The 21,708-nt window shown below is 37.6% G+C and overlaps 2 protein-coding genes and 1 long non-coding RNA gene across 3 annotated transcripts; 2 read left to right on the top strand and 1 right to left on the bottom strand.

Annotated features, from left to right (window-relative positions):
* Positions 1-650: 650 nt before the first annotated feature.
* On the top strand, positions 651-7,361 carry LOC133706714 (novel plant SNARE 11). The gene is made up of 10 exons (XM_062132259.1): positions 651-1,064; positions 1,171-1,263; positions 3,420-3,513; positions 3,622-3,659; positions 4,312-4,400; positions 5,592-5,671; positions 5,793-5,849; positions 5,978-6,070; positions 6,175-6,249; positions 6,818-7,361. The coding sequence occupies exons 1-10, from the start codon at positions 988-990 to the stop codon at positions 6,905-6,907; spliced, it is 786 nt and encodes a 261-aa protein (XP_061988243.1). The 5' UTR covers positions 651-987; the 3' UTR covers positions 6,908-7,361.
* A 2,046-nt stretch (positions 7,362-9,407) lies between these two features.
* On the bottom strand, positions 9,408-13,265 carry LOC133706715 (uncharacterized). The gene is made up of 3 exons (XR_009844679.1): positions 13,064-13,265; positions 9,713-9,800; positions 9,408-9,608 (listed from the first exon to the last, which is right to left on the bottom strand). It is a non-coding gene; the product is annotated as an uncharacterized LOC133706715 (long non-coding RNA).
* A 3,297-nt stretch (positions 13,266-16,562) lies between these two features.
* LOC133706713 (probable serine/threonine-protein kinase PBL19) lies at positions 16,563-21,049 on the top strand. Its single transcript, XM_062132257.1, has 4 exons — positions 16,563-17,514; positions 18,749-19,009; positions 19,783-19,905; positions 20,109-21,049. The coding sequence occupies exons 1-4, from the start codon at positions 17,173-17,175 to the stop codon at positions 20,541-20,543; spliced, it is 1,161 nt and encodes a 386-aa protein (XP_061988241.1). The 5' UTR covers positions 16,563-17,172; the 3' UTR covers positions 20,544-21,049.
* The last annotated feature ends 659 nt before the right edge of the window (positions 21,050-21,708 follow it).

Here is a 21,708-nt window from a genome sequence, read left to right as displayed (position 1 = left end):
TACATTCACATCAAGCGGCTGAAAACTATCAAACAATTGAGATTCTAGCGCTAGTTTTGAAACTTATTCTTCAACTATCATTCTATTGTCGTTCATGAGTTTCGGGTAGTGAATGTATCTGATAGGCAATGTAATGAATTTCTAGTAGCATTAATGAGATCTAAGATTGCTGGGTTTAATCAAAGAAAAGGATTTACTTTGATTTGTTGCAAAATTCATCATTAATCTACAATTTTCCTTGTTTGATCATCGGTGTGACGCACTTAAAGCTAACTAACTCGTTTAGAGACAACTCTCTTAGGTTCTTTCTGTTTTTGACAAACACTCTCTTTATCCTATCTTTTAATCGACAAAAATTTACATCGTTAGAATCAGAGCCGTTTGTTTTCTAAATCACCAACTCGATTACTCGAATATGGATAAAAAAAAAAGGTTAAAACTACGGTGTAACAGATAATGACATTAACCTTTCCTTCCAAGTTCACGGGATGTAAACAACCAGCACCGGTGCTGGTTACAGCCCACAACAGCGAAATCATTCGAAAACGGTACAAAAACGCGTTTCTACAGGGTGGGTCCCGTCTCCCGGGTCCCACTCAGTTACTAATAAGCGGCTTAAACGGCCGAAATCTTGGGCGTAAATTTTTAAAACGCCCCCGCCCAACCCCAAACCTCTAAAAAAAAACCAAAAAAATCCAAAATTGATTTCTCTGTAAATCACGACGAGCCTCTCTCTTCTATTCTCTCATCATTATCATTATTATTATAACCAAAGATCCTTTCTCAGATCAAACCCTTCGTTTCTGGTCTCCTCCGTCGCCGGAGTAACCTGCATTGCTCCGATCCGATATCTGTTCGGGTTCCGGTTCGAGTTTCCGGAGCTGCTTGGATCGGGGAGTTGAAGATCTCGCGAGTGTGAGGATCTGAGGGTTGTGATGATCTGAAGGATTTTGGTGAGATTGGATTAGTGTTTTTGTATAAAACAAGATGGATCCGTTATCTGCAATCAGCGAGGAGCTGGCGGAGATCGACGGCCAAATCGCCGACGTCTTCCGTGCGTTATCGTAAGCATTTTCGAGTTTTGGATTTGGATTGTGTTTAATCGCAGAGTTTTTGATGGTTGATTGAAGTTTTGAAGGTTTGATGGTGGTGTGTTTGGATTTGTGGCAGAAATGGGTTTCAGAAGGTGGAGAAGATCAAGGACTCGAATAGGCAGAGCCGGCAGCTGGAAGATCTCACTGATAAGATGCGGGATTGTAAGAGGTAATTTGGCTATCTTTTAATGCTTTTTGATAAGTTGGTGGATTTTGTGAGCCCAGGAATATTGAATTATGAATTGATTGGTGATGGTGATGTATATTATTGATAATGGTTGGCATAGAAACAAATGAGTTTCAGTACTTTAACTTTCAATTAGAGCTTCATTTGGAATGTCAAAATTTTCGTTCTCATTATATAGGGTTCATCTTGAGGTGGTTGAATGGTTGATAATAAGAAAGTACATTGCTATGAGACTGCATTGCGTGTTATGTAAGTTTATAATTATAAGTTTTTGGAACAATGGAGAAAAGCTCCATAGTCAGCGCAGCTTCACCTTGAAGGGCATGGAAAAATCCTTCCTACCCATCTGACAATTATTTTTCTTTACCCCCCTGATCTTTTATAACCATTTTTTTTTTTTGCACCCTTAACTTTTGATGACCAGCTCTGGGATGAGAGAGACTTGGCAATGGTGATAATTTGATTTCTATTTTCATTCTCCTTTCAATTTCATTCTTCATATGATTATGCAATACAATTAGCTCCCTCTGTATTTTGAAGTTTTTGCCAAGTAGGAATCTAGTGAACTCATAGACGTGGGGGTGTTGGAAGTCTATGGAAACACCGGAATTGAGTCTGAGGTGGAGAATTATGTCTCTCCATTACACAGTATAGGAAAGTTGGAATTGTTATGCAATTGGTAACTAATGTTAGAAGCTCTAGATGAGTTTGTCTAAGGTGACATTTTGGTAATCCTTCTCCATTATTTGTGAAGGGATAAGAAAGTTTGTGTGTGTTGGAAGCTATCAAACTCGTTGGAATTAAGACTTACGTGCCTATATGCTGGAATTGGTATAACTATACAATTTGTGGGTGAGGTTCTGGTTAAGTTTAAATATGATGATGTTGGTACCTTGTGGCATTGGGATTTGAATGTCTTATCTGTAGTTGTGCTTGGGATGGTTAACCAGTGGGGGTTGGAAGGCCATTGAATGCCTCTCCATATACTGGAAGTGGAAAATTTATGCCATTTGTGACTAATGTGGTGGTGAAATTGACTCTGCATTTGGTCACTAATCATGCTCCATCATTCATGATGGGTGAGAGATGTCTTTTCCATAATTGTAAAAATGGCCTGTGATGAATGCCATCTGCTTCTTGTTGGTTACCTTTCAGCTTTCTGGCCACAACATCAATGTTTTATATGTATCAGTAATAATTATATGTATCAGCATGGAAAACGGGTATGGTTTTGGGGAAACTGTACAACATGATAACGAGGAAGCAGAAATTTTAAAAAATTAAGGATATGGCAAATAATATGATTATATATATATATATATATATATATATATATATATATATATATATATTATAACTTAAAAGAAAAAACATTAAACATTAAACAGAAGAGTTCAGGCAATAGAGTAGATAATTGGGGTTGTCAAGCATATCTGTGCCCGGCTGACAAGTGTTTTATATACTGATAAGACATAACAAGTACAAGTCTTCTAGGAGTGTAAAACTACACAAGTCTTCTAGGAGTTGTAATCACCAGAGGAGTTATCCAAGATAAATGATTATATACTTACAAGAGATAATATCTATTAAATGAACTGATGAAGTCCAATGAAAACTTCTTTGTTTGTGCGAAGATGAAGTGAAGCCTGCGGACTGATTGTATCAGACTTGTGGTAAGATTACATTAGGTTTATTCAGTATTTTATTTCTTCTATTTTAGGGTAAAGTCTGATATGGCCCCACTTATCCTATTTATTTACAAAAGAACATGTCCAACTAGCGAACACAAATACTCATATCCAAGCGTATCTGACACATATCGAACCTGTTTCCCGTATCGGTACGGGATACGCCTCTGTTTTTATGTATCCATGCATCGTTCAGTATAGAGATGCGGGATCTGAGATATGGCATGTCATTCGAGAAACGTGTGTTATGGATTTGTAATTAATTACAAAATATGTTTGACATTCATTTTGTAGGAGTTGTGACTATACAATTAACTCTGCTTGTTTGCTTCTTATGTTTAAATTCCAACCTGTTATAGCCATATCTATCTCTCTGTTTATTTTTCTCTATCCCAGCTTTTAGTTACTGTACTTCCTCTGTTAAGAAGGTTATAATTTTATTGTTTTCAGACTTATCAAAGAGTTTGACAAGGAAGTAAAGAATATGGAGAGACGAATTGATCCAGACACAAGTAGAATGCTGAGTGAGAAAAAGCAATCAATGGTGGGTGACTTGTTCTTAACTTTTATTCTTAATTTATTTAAACTGCTTGTTTTGTGAATCCATTTTCATTTCAACGTTTTAAAGTTGTACTTGGGAATTTTTATGCAGATCAAAGAGTTGAACTCATATGTGGCTTTGAAAAAACAGTAAGTTAACATCAGCTAGAAGTTTCATTAGTATATTCATGAATAAGAAAGACTTACGTGAGTGCTTTGTTTTCATTTTTTGTTGGTGCCTGTACATTTTATAAGTGACTTTGATGACTATTGACCCACTTGAATACATATATTGGTGTTTTCATATGTGTATTACAATCTCTAGGGAAACCAAAGTACCTGCAATACTTAAATGCTTTGTTTCTGTGTCTTGATAATTGGTTCACAATCTTGGATTAAGATGATTATGCAACGTTCCTATATTTTCCAAACTTTTCCGTGTCTATTTCATCATTAGGGTCTGATGCAATTATGAATGTGTATCCAAATTGACGACCTTTCATTCTCTGCACTTTAACATATGCACTTGGGTTGAGTTACTGGTTATGCAGTGTGTTTCCTGATATTAGACACGTTGCTGGCCTCAACATAGTATTTTAAATATCACAAGAAGCATGAGTGAATACAGGAAGATCTTATATTGATTTGTTGGTTGAAAACAAATTGTCTCGTTGTTTTATAACTCTATGTCAATGTACTGGTTTGTTTGATAAAGTGGCAAATGTTTTAGAACCATAATTAAATGATACATATCCTCTTGCTTTTAAGAATAATATACACATGTCTTGTGGTTCTGGTACAGATATGCAACAAATCTTGAAAACAAGAAAGTGGATCTCTTTGATGCACCAGCTAACGAATACGGGGAACAAAATGTGTTGCTTGCCTCGGGTAAGCAAATATCTCCTTTTTTACTAACATACAATTAGGCATCATTTGCCATAATAATTGCACTAATTCTGGGATACACAACTCACTATCTACATCTTCTTTTACTCATCAGCTGATTATTAGTGATTTAAATATATCTTAGACACATGCTTATGCACATGCATGTAGGTCATTGTGACAGAAAAAAGAACAGAGTTCCTTTTTTATAACAGAAATAGAGATGGGGGTAGTTCAGGTTTGAGTCATGTTTCGGTAGAGGAACAATGAATGCAATATTTCTTTCTATTTAGTTGTGTCCACCATCACATGCTCTCTCTGTGGAAGCTGAAGGCTTGTGTGCTTTATGCACTTCATTAGATTAAGTACTCTGTAGACCTCTGTGGGATGTACATGGTTTGTTAATATAACTGTGGCCTTTGTCATCAACTTGGAGGTTCATCAAATTAATCAGAAGTAAATTTGACTCTATTTGAGTTACTATACATAGTGAGATTATTTACTATACACATTGAGATTCTTGATGAGACTCCTTGTTCACTGGACAAGAAAGTTACTATACATAGTGAGATTACTTACTATACACATTTGAGATTCTTGAGGAGACTCGTTCACTGGACAAGACAGTTACATGTCTGTAAACACTGAGCGGCATGGTTCTCACTCTAATGACAGTATCTAGAAAGTGCATCTCTGGTCTTGTCTGAAATTTGTTTGCCCGATACTGATACAGTAGTACTTCAATAACCAAGAATTGATTTCCAGTAGATGTGCAATGTTAGTACTTTACCTGTATGAATCTAGGATGCTTCAGAAGAACTGGGATTTGGAGTAGATATGAGCTTGCTCGCTGTTCACCATATTGACTACATTGTGAATATACGACTCTTGTCTGATCAAGAGTAAAAGCTGGTGGAGGGTTATAGGCCAAATTTGTATAAAAAAGATAAATAGTTATGCATATTACTTTTTAAGGACGTTACTCAAAGTACGTGAATATACGTTGTGAATATACGTGAATAGCTGGTGGAGCTTGCTCGCTGTTCACCATATTGACTACATTCGTGTTACAAAGGAGATCAAATTCTTGCTCTGTAGCCTCTGCTTGATGTAATGATTACTTTGTTTTGTTTGCCTTGAAATTTAGAAAAACCAGATGTATAATTTCTGAACATTGTCTTCAAAATTTTGCAGGTATGACAAATCAGCAACTTATTGATAATGGACACCAAATGATGGATGAGATTGATCAAGCCATCGATAGAGCACAAAAGGTTGGTTCATCTTCAATATCTGATTTCATCATTAGACAAACATCTGTTCCTGCTCCCAGGCATTTTTATAACTTTTAAGTTATTCAAGTTGAACTTTTCTTTGTCTTTCTCTTTATAATAGGTTGTTCATGAGACTATCAATGTTGGAACAGAGACAGCAGCAACTCTCAAGGCTCAAGTATGTATTCAACTTGGAAATGAAGAATTGATATTATATCATTTCATAAAAAGTTAAGTTAATCAAATTTCAAAGTCATGGTAGCTAAAGGTATTTTTTATTTTTATTATTTTTCTTTATATGTTCAGACTGAACAAATGAGTAGGATTGTTAACGAGCTGGACTCTATCCATTTCTCAATCAAGAAGGCTACCAAGCTGGTGAAGGAAATTGGTAGGCAGGTCAATTTCTGAATATCCACTTGCTTTTCTTACGTTGAGGAAGGTTACTATTTTTATTTCTCATTGTGGTTTTTCTTATCTTTTTCGTGTTCTTTTCATATTAGGTTGCAACTGATAGGTGTATTATGGGATTTCTTGTCCTTATTGTCATTGGAGTCATAGCCATCATCATTGTGAAGGTATGTAATGCATACAACAGATTTCTTTTTCCTTAATTTTTTTTATTTGTGTTAAACTTTACATATATAAGAGTTCGGTTTGTCATCTGCAATTACCCAAGTAGTTCTTGACATTATATAAAAACATATAGCCTCTTGGATTGTAGAAAATTGTTGTTTTCCCCATCGTTTTCTTTTGTTGCCGTTGAAGCCACTCAGTGCACTTACATTCTGATGGTGAAACCTATTCCTTATTTTTAATAACATACAGCCTTTCGGGTCAAAGCAGTTTGTTTCTCATAAAAAAAGATTACGTCATTTGGAAGTACATTTGCCAATTTATGGGTGCTGAATAATTCTCGATGCAAGTTTTTTGAAATTATCAAGGATTGAACAAAATTTCCCTTGATTATAGATTACTATATCCTCCTTTATGTCTTTTATCCCTTATACATCAGATTATACAGTCGTTTGAATATTTTCAATGGTTTGTCCTTGCAGTGGAGCAGAGGAAAGAAAAAACTTACATTTGACTTCTCATTATTGTGGATATGTTGTTAAACCATCCTTATAATTGAACTTTTTTCAGATCGTTCATCCGAACAACAAAGACATTCGAGATATTCCTGGGCTTGCCCCTCCTGCGATGAACCGAAAATTACTGTGGAGTCCTTATTGAAGAGAGTTCAAAGAGAGTTGAGAATGAATGATATGATAAGATTGCCAAGATGATTTGCATTCATGGTCAGATGACTGTTAGCTTGTGATGCTGTTCTTGGCCCTGTTTTATGAAGCAGGTAGTGAATGACTTCCCAGTCAGTTGCAATAGAGACCGGCTCAATTTCCAGAAAGCTAGTCTCACTACTGTTGTTGTGCCTTGTTCATTGGCTTCCCCTGAGATCTGTTGTATGATCAAAATTTTTCTTCTTCCCCGACCATAAAAGTTACTCCCTATTAAAGCGAGGAAACCCTACAATGTGTATTCTAGGTTGTATTGGTTTATACCTTATTACCTTGTATAAACAGAGTGATTTTGTAGTCCCTTTTACTAAAACCTCTTGATGTACCAAAACGTAATACATTTCTGAAGTGAAATGAATTTGAATCTTTGGTGTAGGGTTTGACCAAACAAATCCCCATTTTCGTGTCGACCATTTTGTCGGGTATGTGTGAAACTCAATTTGAGCTTGTGTGAACTCAAAATTTGGGTATATGGTGTTTGTTTGGGCTCTCAAATGTGTGGTGTGCAATTTCTTAAAGAAAGGAAGCAGCAATTTCAACCGAAAGAAAGAATGATGACCGCAAATGCATCATTGGTTCGCTTTTCATCTCTGTTTGAAAGAAAGTTGTGGTTTTCTATTCTTTAGTAGTCATATCTTCGCATATTTCTCTTTCCGTCGTACGAATATTTGGCCATGGATAGGAAAAAGGTTCTACTCATAAGCTGACCTAGTTACATTTCTTGCTTTCTCACGAAAAAAGTCCAACATGGTCATCTGGCTCCCACAAGTTTAACCCCCTCCTAGTGTGGGGTGAAGAGTCAAATTTAAATAGTAGGGAGTTATAGATCATTAAGTTCCACTCACGTAATAAAGGTAACCTAAATTAGGTATGAAGTGGGTGAAACTATGAGTAGAGGAAAAGTTATGATTCTACTCTAAAAAGCTTATGATCTGGCTTTAACTTTCATCGAAGTCTTTTATGATAAAATTGTATTAGTTACGGTATCTTAATTATAAGAATTCCAACAGACCTAGCCGTCTCTCTGCTAGGGTTGAGAAACCTCTCCTTTACGGCGGCGGCTTCTCCGACTTCCTTTATTGCTTGCCAATAGAGGCCATGGCCATTCTCTGGCTGTTTCTTCTCTCCTTCGTTGCTTTTGGTGACGATGTTCCTGTGGTAGGTTCGAGTCTTGGTGACGAGAGTGATGTCGATCTTGATGACTTTGCTTGGTGGGTCGACCGGCTGTCTCGATCAGAGCCGAGTGAAGGTGGTGCGATCTGGTTTGGTGGTGATGAGGGATCAACCCTTGATCACCATCAGATCTGGTTCGATGGTCCCGTTGACACTGATGATGGATTTGGTCTTGATCCGTCGATTGATGGTGGTGGTAGCGGCCAAAGCGGCGGCCAACTTGATTCTGTTGGAGGTGGTAAGGCTTGGTGGCAGGGCTGTGTGCATCCAAATGAGGAATCTAGGCGAGCTGCTGGCTTCGTCTTCTGCTCCAGTTTCTCGTTGCCTTCCGACGTTGGTAGTGGAGCAGTGAGCTGCCTTTGCTTCCAGATGGCGGAGTATCAGGTCTTCGATGGTGGAGGTGGTAATTTGGCTGGAGGCGGCGATGGTTTCTGTTCGGAATCTGATCCCTTTAGGGTGGCGAGCCACGGGGGTGGCGGCGGCAGCTTGGACGGCTGTGATGGAGTGATTGGGGTTCCCTTAGCAATTTCGCCCTATTGGGCCAGCTGGGCCTGGGGCTGTTTGGAGGGTTTGTGGTATGGATGGAAGTGGGTGGGCTGGGTCCTACAACTTCTGGCTTGGACTCTGTCTGCTAGGGATTGGGGCTGGATTACCCTCTTGTTAGGGGATTGGATGTTGTGGGTCTCTATGGCCCATAGTACCGTTTAATTTTTGTTTGGGTCGCAAAAACCAGTGCCTTAGTTGGAACCATTTTATGTAAGCTTCGAGGTTTCTAGGTTTTTGTTAGAATAAAAGTGCGTGAATTTACCAAAAGGTGGGTGTACTAGGGATTTCTGGGATTTTATTCTGCTAGAATAGGGTTCATGAGGTTCTAAGGAACGATTCTTTCTGTCGACCCCATAGGGGTGTTTCGTTTTTGTACTGCTTGCTGAATATTAATGAAAGGGCTGACCTATTACCATAAAAAAAAAAAAAAATCTTAATTATAAGAATAGCAAATTACCATCAGATACACATTTTGAAAAAAATTGTCCATGCGCAGACCGAGTTTTATTGAGATCCATGCGGTCATACAATTAAACCGTGTAAGCAAACTCTGTTTCTATTCAAATTAGTCTGTCAAATAGTATTTTACAAAAATACCTTCTAACTGTGGCCAAACATTTCTGTCAGTTTCCTCTTGTTTCTTCCTAGTTTGAGATAAAATCTGCATCTGACATTTGATATGTATCTAGAAATGCTCAAAATAGCGTGAAATAATTTTTTCAAGTCTATTGTATCACAATAACATGAGAACATAGTATTTTTGCATAAGTATTACAATGAGTTTGAGCAATTCAGATACTGTAAAACACAGGTTGCATTTCATCTAATCTTTCATAGTTAACGTGGAAGAAATGTTAGTAGTTCTTGCACATTCTTTTAGCAATTTTTTTCACATCATTCCTCCGTCGCAAAATGAATCTCTGCGTTATAAACAACAGACAGAGTTAAATATATGTCTTCAAGTTGAATTGTGCTAACATATGATAATGCTACTAAGAGACAGTGAGTTATAGGATAAACTAACCAGGCAATTTCATTGGTTTTCTCAGAGGAACAAACTTTGCTCCAATTGCCAACGCAATGGGAGGACCAAAATTTCATAGCCTCAATCCCTGGAATAAACAAGCCAGAATCATGTCATTATTAAATGATAGTAGCACACTAATAGCACGGGTCAATTCTCAAAACCAGCTATTGATCCAAATGGTATAAGATAAGTATCTCACATCTACAAAAACAAAGAAATTGGAAATCAGGTCTCATCAATATCCATAAATGATAAAGCTACTGACCCTCCATCAATTTCCATTAGAAGAAACAAGCACATCTCATAATATAAAGTCACTGGCCCTCAATAAGCTTAGTAAAAAACGAGAACTCCATCAATTTTCATAAGAACAAACAAGCACATCTTGGAGTATATAGCTACTGATCCTCAGTAAGCTCATTAAAAAACAAGAACTCCATCAATTTTCATCAGGACATACTAGAACTTCTCAGAGTATAAAGCTACTAACCCTCAATAAGCTCAATGAAAAAAGGTAACTCCATCAATATTCATAAGAACAAACAAGCACATTGCAAAGGATAAAGCTACTGACCCTCAATAAACTCAGTAAAAAGACGAGAACTCCAATTTTCATCAGACCAAACAAGCACTTCGCAAAGGATAAAGCTATTGACCCTCAATAAGGTTAGTGAAAAACAAGCACTCCATCAATTTCCATTAAAACAAACAAGCACTTCTCAAAGGATAAAACTACTGACCCTCAATAAGCTTAGTAAAAAACGAGACTATCAATTTACATCAAAACAATCAAGCATATCTCAAAGTATAAGGCTATTGACCCTCAATAAGCTTACTAAAAAACAAAGATCATATAATTTCAAGAAACACACAAAACTCTTACGAAGAAAAATCGCAGAAAAATGATGAAAAACAAAAAATTGATTTACGTTGAATACCTTATTCGACCATGAAGCTAAAACTATTGACCTGATTCAGAATTAAACATAAACATGAGCTTGCAATATACATAAGGTTAGACATACAAATAAAATCATGAAGCTAAAGCTAGTGACCCTAAAAAATTAAAGCTACAGATCTTTAAAGGGTTCATATAATCCTAAAGAGTTAATTACTGTTTACTCCCTATACTTATAGGGTTTCATCGTTTCAGTCCCTGACCTTCGAATTTCACCTAAAAAGTCCCTGAACTCTCAATTTCCTCCCAATTCGTCCCTGTCGTCAAGCTCCGTCCAAATTATCTGTTAAATTGCTGACGTGGCACCCATTTTATGCTGAAATGTCTATTTTACCCTCATTTAAAAAAAAATTCTCTTTTTTTTTTTTAATTTTTTTTTTTCTCTTGACCTCATCTTCTAAGGAGCCCCAGTCTAGTACCGGAGCCTCCTCTTCCATTCTCTTATTCTCTCTCACCTCCCAAACACCACCACCACCTCTCTTTTCCCAAAACCAGCATCCCCAAATTCGCCACAGTCACCATGTCGTCATCCCCCGTCGTCGAGCACATCGTCCTCTTCAAGGTCAAAGACGACACCGATATCTCCAAGGTCAACGACCTTACCTCCCTCGGTCTCACCCCACCTCTCCGCCGGTCCCCTCCTCTGCACCCGATCCTCCCTCTTCGCCTTCAGTCAACGAGTCAACGCCGCAGCGATCTCCGAGTCGCTGCAGATCTCCGTGCATGATCTGGTTTTGTTCCTGTACATCACTACGGCAGATGTTTGGCCCTCCACCTCAGCTTTTGACGGTCAAAGACGACACCGATCCCTCCACGGTCAACAGCCTTACCTCCCTCGGTCTCACCCCACCTCTCCGCCGGTCCCCTACTCTGCACCCAATCCTCCTTCTTCGCCTTCAGTCAGCGAGTCAACGCCGCAGCGATCTCCGAGTCGCTGCAGATCTCCGTGCATGATCTGGTTTTGTTCCTGTACATCGCTACGGCGGATGTTTGGCCCTCCACCTCAGCTTTCGACGGGATATTTGACGGCTTGTCGCCGTTGCAGGTGATAATTTGTGCCGAAATTGATTGTTTTTTTGCTTTGGGGTGCAATGTTGCTGTGCTTAATTGGACTATTGAATTTAGGAAGATAGGTTTGAGGCAAATTGAATTGAAATTGCTGAGATTAGTACTTTTTCTTTTGGCTGTTGGTTTGGAATGTAGGGTGAAATTTTGTTAATTCGACACAAAACATGTCGATTTATGTGCCTGCAGGAGTACGAATTGAGCCGGGTACTTTGCACCATCAATCGGTTTCTTGCGATTCTTTGGAAAATAGTTTGGATTGGTTTCTATTGACTTTTTGATGTTTTCTTACCTTTTTGTTTGATTATTTTATGAAGGTCATGGTAAATAGCGTGGTTGGCATATGTTTTTGGATGATTCTAGGTATGCATATTCTCGGTCTAGCGAGAAGATGCCAGAGGATGAGAGCTTAGAGATAAAACAGAGGAGAGGGGAGAGATTTGGGGTATTGTATTTCAATTTATAGATTTGAGATGATTGTTGCTTCATTTACTGGTTTGGTTGCGATTAAATTATAAACGTGAGTTCAGCTTGTTTTTACTTCTCTTGCAGATGGTGGAGGTGGTGGGTGGCGTTGGTGAAGGAGGAGAGGAGGAGATAATGGAGAGGAGGTGGTGGTGGTGGGGAGGTGACTGAAGTGGTGGTGGTGGTGTTGGTGGTGTTTGGGAGGTGAGAGAGGAGGAAGAGGTGGTGGTGGTGGTGGTGTTTGGGAGGTGAGAGAGTGCGAGAGAATGGAAGAGGAAGTAAAGAGAAAAATAAAAATAAAAATAAAACAGAATTTTTTTTAACTGAGGGTAAAATAGACATTTCGGCATAAAATGGTTGCCACGTCAGCAACTTAACAGAGAAATTGACGGAAAATTGACGGCAGGGACGAATTGGGAGGAAATTGAGAGTTCAAGGACTTTTTAGGTGAAATTTGAAGTCAGGGACTGAAACGATGAAGCCCTATAAGTATAGGGAGTAAGCAGTATTTAATCCAATCCTAAATTACACATATTGCAGAATTTAATGTTGGTGACTCTTAATAATCTCATAAAATTCATTTTTGTTTTTTTACTATTCTTAATCATAGAACTCATCAATTTCCTTCATAACAAACAAATCTCATAAACTAAAGCTACTAACCCTCAGAAACTGATGCTATTGATCTTTAAAGGGTCCATATAATCCTAGATTGCACATAATGCAGCATTTTAATGCTGGTCACTCTCAGTAAGCTCATAAATTTCATTTTTTGCTATTCTTTATCTCAGAAATCATCAATATCCTTCATAACAAACAAATCTCATAAACTAAAGCTACTGATCCCAAATGATACTGACCTTTTTGCTCAATCATGGATTTGCAGGCCTGGATCAATCCCTAGCTTTGCTGCCTTGCTCGACAATGGATTTGTATGCCGGAACCAAACCCTAGCTTCGTCGGCTTGCTCGACTGTAGATTTGCAATCCCGGACCAAACCCTAACTTCGCCGTCCTGCAACGCCACCTTGCTTCGCTTTCTTGTTTCGCTACCTAGCTTTGCTGAAATGGAAGATAAGGTTTTGATTTTGGGAGAAAATTGAAATGAAGCTTGTGGCAATTGTCGTAATTAATTAGAACTTGTTGTGCCATTTTAGTTTTGTGCAAACGGGCCGTTACTGTTACTAATCATAAAACTGACCGCATGGGCTTCATATTATAAAACTTGCGCATGGGAAGAAACAATAGCCCATTGTAGTTAATGGTCATTATCTCTTATAAGAATGATAAGCGGTTGTGGAAGATTTTGTCCTATGGCCCATATTCACTCTATGTGTCCGGTATTTCTTTATCGTTTTTTAGAATTACAGACATGTTTACCGAGAAGTAAATTTACTAGATCATCTGGCTTCATTAGTGCACAATTCTCAAAATAACTCTGTATAGTTTTTCTGTTTACCCCTTGCTGTGTCCCAGCGTTCTAGTTGGATCAACGGGAATAGGTATTAGTAGAGGTTTTATGTTTTTGTCTTACTGTCATCAAAAAAGAAAAAAAAAAAACTTTACCAATCATCTTAATAAAGATTACAATTGGACATGTGTTAAAGTAAAAATACGTTATGTGCCTTCGTCAAAGTAACTGACGAAGAGAGAATTAGAGAATTAGCGGTTTATTGAGCCATTATTGTCATTATTAGACTATTGCTTGGTCTATGACATTGTTGCCATATGACAGTGTTCTGAAAATTCCCTTGGGTGGTGACCAGCTACCTCCATTAATTGAAAACCGCCAAAGCTCCATAAGCTCGGTGGCGCCTAGGCTGGATGGGAACTGGGAAGTGGGGGTGGGCTAAGTTTAATAAAATGCTCATAGTTTTTTTTTTTTTTGGGGTCAAATTCAAAAAAACTTTTCGTATGTAAGTACTTATTATATGTCGTTTCAAAAAAAAAAAATACTTATTATATGCTCAACTTTTTCCACATGTTTTCAATTAATTATAATACTTTATAGATCCTTCTATTCTTCAATACAATACAATTTTTTTTTTTAGTTTTTTGATCAAAACAACAACTTGAAAACAATTCATGGAAGATTAATTGAATTCACGAATGAGAGACTTATGTGACACCAAATTGTACTGGCCCACAATACAGTTTCTTGTTTTAAGTAAGCACTTATTTATATATATTATAAAATAATATTAATATAAAATAAAAATCGGTCTAAACACTTGCCTACCTCCTAGTAACTTTTACCTTACGTTTCCGGTATTTTGGGTGCTCGGCTATATGGTTCTATAACAGTATAACTTGGCTTCAAAAGGGTATTGTAATGGTTCGGGCGTCGGGACCGGCCTACCTCATCTAGTTGGAAACTTCAAATATCAGTTGCCGGGGCAGAATTGATTTGTGAGAAAAACATATGCGCAATATTAGGGTCAGATCATGACGACCCTAACATAGAAGAATAAATTCTTCCAGCCAAAAAAAAAAAAACATAGAAGAATAAACACATGCATTTTCTTATAGGCGGCTGCAGCATTTGTTTTCTACAAAGAAGAAAATGCATCCCAATATAAAACAATGTTCAACTGTTTTTTAAGCATATGAAGAGGCATCTGGAAAAAACGAGCCGCAGCATTTGTTTTCTACAAAGAAGAAAATGCATCCCAATATAAAACAATGTTCAACTGTTTTTTAAGCATGCTCGACTGAACGCATAATCTTAAGCTTAACGCACCCAATGGAATTCAGGAACAAGAAAAAGACTAAACAAAGTCAAATGGGTGACAAAAACATAACTCCATTTTGAAAGGGATGCCCATTTTAATTGGCACTAAACAGCTAAAGTCAAGCGATGTCAATCCTATCTCTATTTGGTATATTACATATTTATTTTTGTAGATGATTTACTTTTAATTTTCTGCAAATCCTTAGGTTATATCAATGTTATAGATTCAAGAAGCATTGAAGGAAAGAAACACTAGATTTTGGAAGGAAGCTGACTCTCCATGATTGGGAAAAATTGTAATGGATAATATGTCTAGTTGATGTAAAGGTAGTGATAGTCTTTTTTACTTGTGATTTCTGTGGAAGGTTTTTGACGAGGCCGCATTTTGTCCCTAATTATGATTGTAATTTTAGTTATGAATGAAATTTTTGTTCAATCAGATTCAAACACAATTCCGGTAATCGATTTTGAATATAATCCTTGATGCATGAATAAACGCTCTTAACCAATAAAACTAGGAGTTAAACCTACAAAAGTGTAAACATTGGTTTTATTCATTAAATTGTTTATGCATTTTAAGTTTTTAATCCACTAGTTAAGTACTTATAAAAAAAAAAAACCCACTAGTTAAGTTCTTTTTCTTCCTGATAATAATCTAATTATAAGCTATCTATCACCAACCTGTAAAACTTGTGAGAAGTGGAGTGGAAAGACTGAAATATACTTTTCAATGCTTATGTTCAACATTTTCAAAAGTTCAAATAATAATAATAAAAAAAAACAGTCAATTGAATCAAGTAACAGGCTACTTGTTTGAAAGGCTTTTGTTTTTAACATTTCAATTTTGAATTGAGGATGAACTTACATTGGTTGACCAATTTTACTTCACGCTGATGCTAACATCTCATATGCTTGATCTATGGTTAGTCTTCCTCGGAAAAAAAAAAAAAATAAAGCTTTGTGGCTAATATTGCACCAAACTATGGATATAGCAAGTTCAAAAGATGGGTGTGTGTGTGTTAGTGCTGTATAGTGTATTCTGTGTAACGACTTTTTCTCACAATTCTTAAAAGTGTGTCGTTATTGTCATGAAATTTATATAGAATTACAATTTTTATGACTTGATTACACATTTGATTATTTACTTTATTCTTATGAGGATTTTATTTACCTTCACTCTATTTTTCCGCAATTGCCACACTCAATATTAATGTGGCATAGCCTTTACCGGTCTAAATAGGCCCTTACAACGCTCTTTCCCTTTTGATTGTTATCCGATCAAAGACGACTGCAATTACTTCATGGATACGTCAGTAGTCTTGTAAACACCTCCCACAGACCGAGTCACCGACTCAGATATGCATACGTCACTCTTCATCGTCTATCTATCCCCCACTTCACTGTTCCATATCCACACAGAAACCACATGGCATGGTCCTACGAGAACCCAAACTCCACATTTCCACCATTCCTATATTGCAATAAATTATGATGTGGCTCTCTGTACGGGATCACTGTTTCTGGTGCCTGTTCTTATCTGAGCTTCCTATACGTGACCGCTGGTTTTTGATTGATTGACTACCAAGAAAATTATTTAAAGGACAATCCAAATAAGTCAAGCCTCTTTGGAGACCAAACCAAACGCGCAACGACCAAGACCCAAAGCCACTCCTCTCTCTTTCTCTCTAATGTGAATCCAGGAACAGAATTGCTCATACAGCTAAGCTTTGAAAGGGTTTGGAAGAAAAACCATGTTTGCGTAGGTAGAAAAATCATCTGGCCGTGTTTTAGTTCTGTCACTTTCACTCTGTTTACTATAACAAAGGACTTCAACACTTGTTTTGTTTTGTATATACTTTTACGTTTTCATTCTCTTTATTATTTTCCATTTTCTCTGGTCTCTGTTTCTATTTCTATCCAATCCTTACTCCTTTCACCTTCAAATTCGATCCGGGCTTGTCTTTTTGTTAGGAGTTTCTGTTCAATTTACCAACTGGGTTTTCCTTCCTCTGTTTAATCCTCTATATAATTCATTCAATCCCTTCATTTTCTGTCAAGATTTTCACTTTACCAGAATTTCTGTCATTTCTCCTTGTTTTCTTTCTGGGTTTTCTCTGTTTCAGCTTTTGAGCTCTTCTTTTTTATCTCTGTGATATCAAGCTAGCATTTTTACAACTTCTATCACATACCCAATTTTTTACTAGAGCCTTGAGTTTTTGTTTAGAGGTTTGATTAAGAAATGAAGTGCTTCTTTCCCTTCAAATCCAAGAACAAACAAAAGGAGTCAAAATCAGCTCCGGATTTGAGAAACAAAAGCGACTCCTTAACTCCGGTATTAGACCGTGCCTCGAAATCTTTACCTTCACCAAGAAGCATACCAGAATTGTACAAAGAGAAGGAGCAGAATTTGAAGGTTTTCTCACTCCAAGAGCTCAGGGATTCAACCAATGGCTTCAGCAGGTTGCAAAAGCTTGGGGAAGGGGGATTTGGGAGTGTGTATAAAGGAATAATCAAGCCCAAAAATGGCAAGGGAAGTCCAATCTTGGTTGCCATAAAAAAGTTGAATCCACATAGCTTACAGGTTCCAATTCTTATCTTCATTAAGGAAACTGTTTGGTTAAGTTTTCCATTTTTTCTGTCTGTTTTTCTTCCACTTGGTTTTTCTCCATTACTACTTGGTTGGTTGCTTGGTTTTCTTAGTCTTGGATGTTGAATGATCGTGATGGTAGCATTGAATGTTATTATAATCTGAATTATATTAGTTTGTTTTTGGGTTGAATTATTCCTAAAGAATAGTTATATCTTTATGCTTTGACTATACTTCTATTAGTGGCCCTGTTCTGCATTTGTTAATAAACATATGGTTTTTAATTGATTAGTACATGTGGTTTGTTTAGTAGATTTATTGGGTCTTTGTGATTTTATATCCATGTTAATATAGCTTGTTGGATTTATAAGAAACACTATTCAATTCTGCCTGTATACTGCTTCAATATAATCCCAAAATACATGTTAGGCACTAGGCATAGTAGAGTGGGGAGGAAAAAGGGGCATGGGGTTACCAACCCATCCTATCATCATTCCTAATTCCTGACCAATTGGAGTGGGAATGATATGGAAGTAAATAATCAAATAGAGAATGTGCTCAAGTGAGTAGGGCATGGAAAAGACTAAATGTGACATAATGATTTTTCTGTTGAGGTTGAAAGAAATCTGAATGTCTTCTACTGATCAAGTCACGGAAGTTCTGTGGTATACATTTAGTTAACGACCCTACATGTAGCTTTGTGTATGACAAATTTGGACCTTGGAATTAATCTGGTGCTCGAACTCTAGGAGTGTGGAGAGGATATCATCATTTGTAGTGTTAGCAAGAACCAATAGGAAAGTGAGTACTAAACTTAGGCGAATGTATTTCATATAGTGTTTCAAAACCATTACTAAAGTGAATTGTAAATAGACTTGTTTCTTTTATGCAGCTATTTGTTGTATGACAAGGCTCTTACTAGTTACGAAAGAGAGGGGTTTTTGCTCTCAAGAACATGAATTGGAACAGATTCTCAAATTTTATGGAAATAGCATTTTAACTTTGAGAATGGATAAATGTAATGATTTAGCCCTTGAAATGATATTGGTCTGTGTAAAAGATACATCCCATTACTCTTTTAAACTGTTGAGAAAGACTCGCACATTCAACTGAACTCTAAGTTCAAGTTATCCTTTCCTAAACACCCATTTTGGAGGCATTGTGTGCCTCTCTATTATTTTTATCTATTTAGTTGTCAAGCTTATGGTTCTTTGCTGTTTTAATATAGGGTCATAAAGAATGGCTTGCAGAGGTTCAATTTCTTGGTGTGGTAAATCACCCAAATCTGGTAAAGCTTCTAGGATATTGCTCTGTAGATGGAGAAAGAGGGATCCAACGGCTATTGGTATATGAATATATGCCTAATAGGAGCTTAGAGGATCATCTTTTCAACAGGGCTTTGAACCCTCTTCCTTGGATCACGAGGTTACAAATAATGCTTGGTGCTGCTCAAGGATTGGCTTATCTACACGAGGGACTGGAAGTCCAGGTGAATATAGTTTTCATTTATTTGACCTATGTTTGACCATGTATTTCCTTTCAGTTTGTTTGGAATGTAGAACTACCATATCATGTGAGCATGCAACTCATATATGTCATTCCAATCATGTAACTATGTATTATACATCTTTTACTTGTCTGCTGCATTTATAGTGCCATCTCTGGTTTTGGAACTTAAATTGTATCTGCTGCTAATATAATTGCCTCCAGTTACATATATTGTTGGACACTGTCACTTCAGCAACTGTCCATTATCTTGATGTATTTTGTTCTCTAAAAGCTTAAGCTGTTGGGACCCTGTGGTTGTGTCACGTGGTATAAGAGTTCTTGAGTTCAAAACCATCGAATGAAATTGCACTCTTCTTTGTTGTCTAGTACAATTTGAAATTGAATATAAAACTTGAGAGTAATATAAAAGAAGCATGAATTAAATTATCATTCTGTAATTTCTGCGCATTAATAGGTATCCCCTGATCTTATTCTTCCATTTTTGTAGCTGGAAGTCAATTACAGGGAACAATTTAAATTCTCGCTAATTAAAAATGTGCTTTAATGTTAATGTTATAATACTACATCATAGATTTGGTTCAGCTCTGCTTGTGAGCTTAAAACAAAAGTCATCTTCTATCAATATCCAAATGCTGAAGAGTGTATTTAAGGATGGTAGATACTGGCTTACCTCACATGGTAACTCCTTATTTGTTTGAAGACAAGAATTTTTATATACTTTGTTGAACCTTTTTTGTTGCATTGTTTGAATAGGTGATATATCGAGATTTCAAATCCTCCAACGTGCTCTTGGATGAGGACTTTAAGCCGAAGCTCTCAGACTTCGGGCTTGCTAGAGAAGGGCCAAAGGGTGACCGTACTCATGTATCGACAGCAGTAAGTAGATAATAGATGACTTATTTTACTACTAGCCCAAGTTCTTTTAGAACTCGATGTCAACTTCATTTGGAGGTTGGCAGAATCTTATTTGAATTGCAATATTGAGAGGACAATTGGTATTAGTTATTATTTACCTTTCTAGTTCTTTGCTTCTATTTAACATTTTCCCTGGTTCATATTGTATTTGCTTTTGTAATCAGGTGGTAGGGACTTATGGATATGCTGCCCCAGAGTATGTCGAAACAGGCCATCTTTCCATCCATAGTGACTTATGGAGTTTTGGTGTGGTGCTGTATGAGATCCTCACTGGGAGGCGTGTCTTAGAAAGACACCGGCCAACAGCGGAGCAGAAGCTTCTTTATTGGGTTAGACAGTACCCTGCAGACAGTAAAAAGTTCAGCATGATAATAGATCCACTCCTAAGAGACCAGTATTCTATTAATGCAGCTCGAAAAATTGCCAAGTTGGCAGATAGCTGCCTGAACAAGAATGCAAAAGACCGGCCAACAATGAATCAGGTGGTAGAGATCTTGAAGCAAGCTATAGAAGATTCCCAAAAGGGTACCAACTCTGTAAATAACAATTTTGGGGCATCTGGGTCTAAATTGGGTAAAAAGAACCCCAAGTTTAGGTGATATAAGAGAGAAGTCTGTGATCAAACGAAAGCATTATTAATAGTGTCTGCTGTGACTATGTTCTATTTAAATTTTTTAACAGGTTGAAAAGGTTGGAAATGGGAAGTTTTGTGTAAGTTCCAATTTTGCAGACCTCAAATACTTTTAGCCTGCTCTGTTTTTACACCCTTTTTAACCGAAGTTAGGGGTTCGGGTCCAACATGAGGGTGGTTTGATCACTACTGAGAGAGGGTGTGCGTACTACTTGAGGGGGTTCGAGTACAATTGGATGGTTATCATTTCTACCTTATGTTTTCCTGAGACTGAAGCTATGAAAGTTGGAGCAAAGAATGTAGATAAAGAGGGAGTGAAAAGAATGACAAAAGACACGATCACTCATTAGAAAAGGTAGTTGATTTTATGAGATTTCACTGATCTGTTGGAGCTGCAATGTGAGCTTTCTAGTTTACTGGTTAGCGATGTATGAAACCTTGAAGAAACTACTGTACAATATACATCCGTTTTCAGTTGCTTGTCTTAGAAAGCAAAATTACTATATTCTGTCACATTGACATATCCATGGTTATCTTACATTAGACGTCGTGTTGAAGGAATATCGATTTAGTGTGCCTTATCAAACTAGGAGTAGCAATAGGAGAGAAGGTTCTAGATTTCCCAATCCTACACGGATTGGTATTCCTTGTAACATTAGAACTAGTACTTTGTAATCCCTATATATAGGGCTCCTATTCTCAATAATAACACACATCCCTATATACACACATCTCTCTCTCGAATCTATTTTACTTAAACACGTTATCAGCACGACTCTAGCCACAAAAACCGAAACAAACTATTCTGCCTACATGCGTGCCTACTGCCCCAGCAGCCCCTAGCCCGAGCTAGCCAAGCCTTCGCTGCAGCCTGCTCCTTGCACGCCTAGCGCTACGCGCCCCTGAGCTCCGTGCTGCCCGCCTACGCGCCCGTGCGTCTGCAGCCCCGCGTCGCTGCACTGCTGCTCCTGCAGCTCTGCCGCACATCTGCTGTCCCTGCAGCACCTACGCGCCCCTGCGCACGCATCCCTACTGCCCCTGCAGCACCAACGCACACCGACTGCACCTTTCCCTTTTCCTGTGCACGTCCGTCTGTTTGCAGGCTCCGAAACATCTAGTTCGGAACCTCGGAT

Source organism: Rosa rugosa, chromosome 4 (genome assembly GCF_958449725.1).
Source record: "Rosa rugosa chromosome 4, drRosRugo1.1, whole genome shotgun sequence".
In the NCBI taxonomy this organism is placed as follows: Eukaryota; Viridiplantae; Streptophyta; class Magnoliopsida; order Rosales; family Rosaceae; genus Rosa; species Rosa rugosa.
The sequence above is the reverse complement of the archived record's forward strand: the minus strand, read 5'-3'. Positions and strand labels throughout refer to the sequence as shown.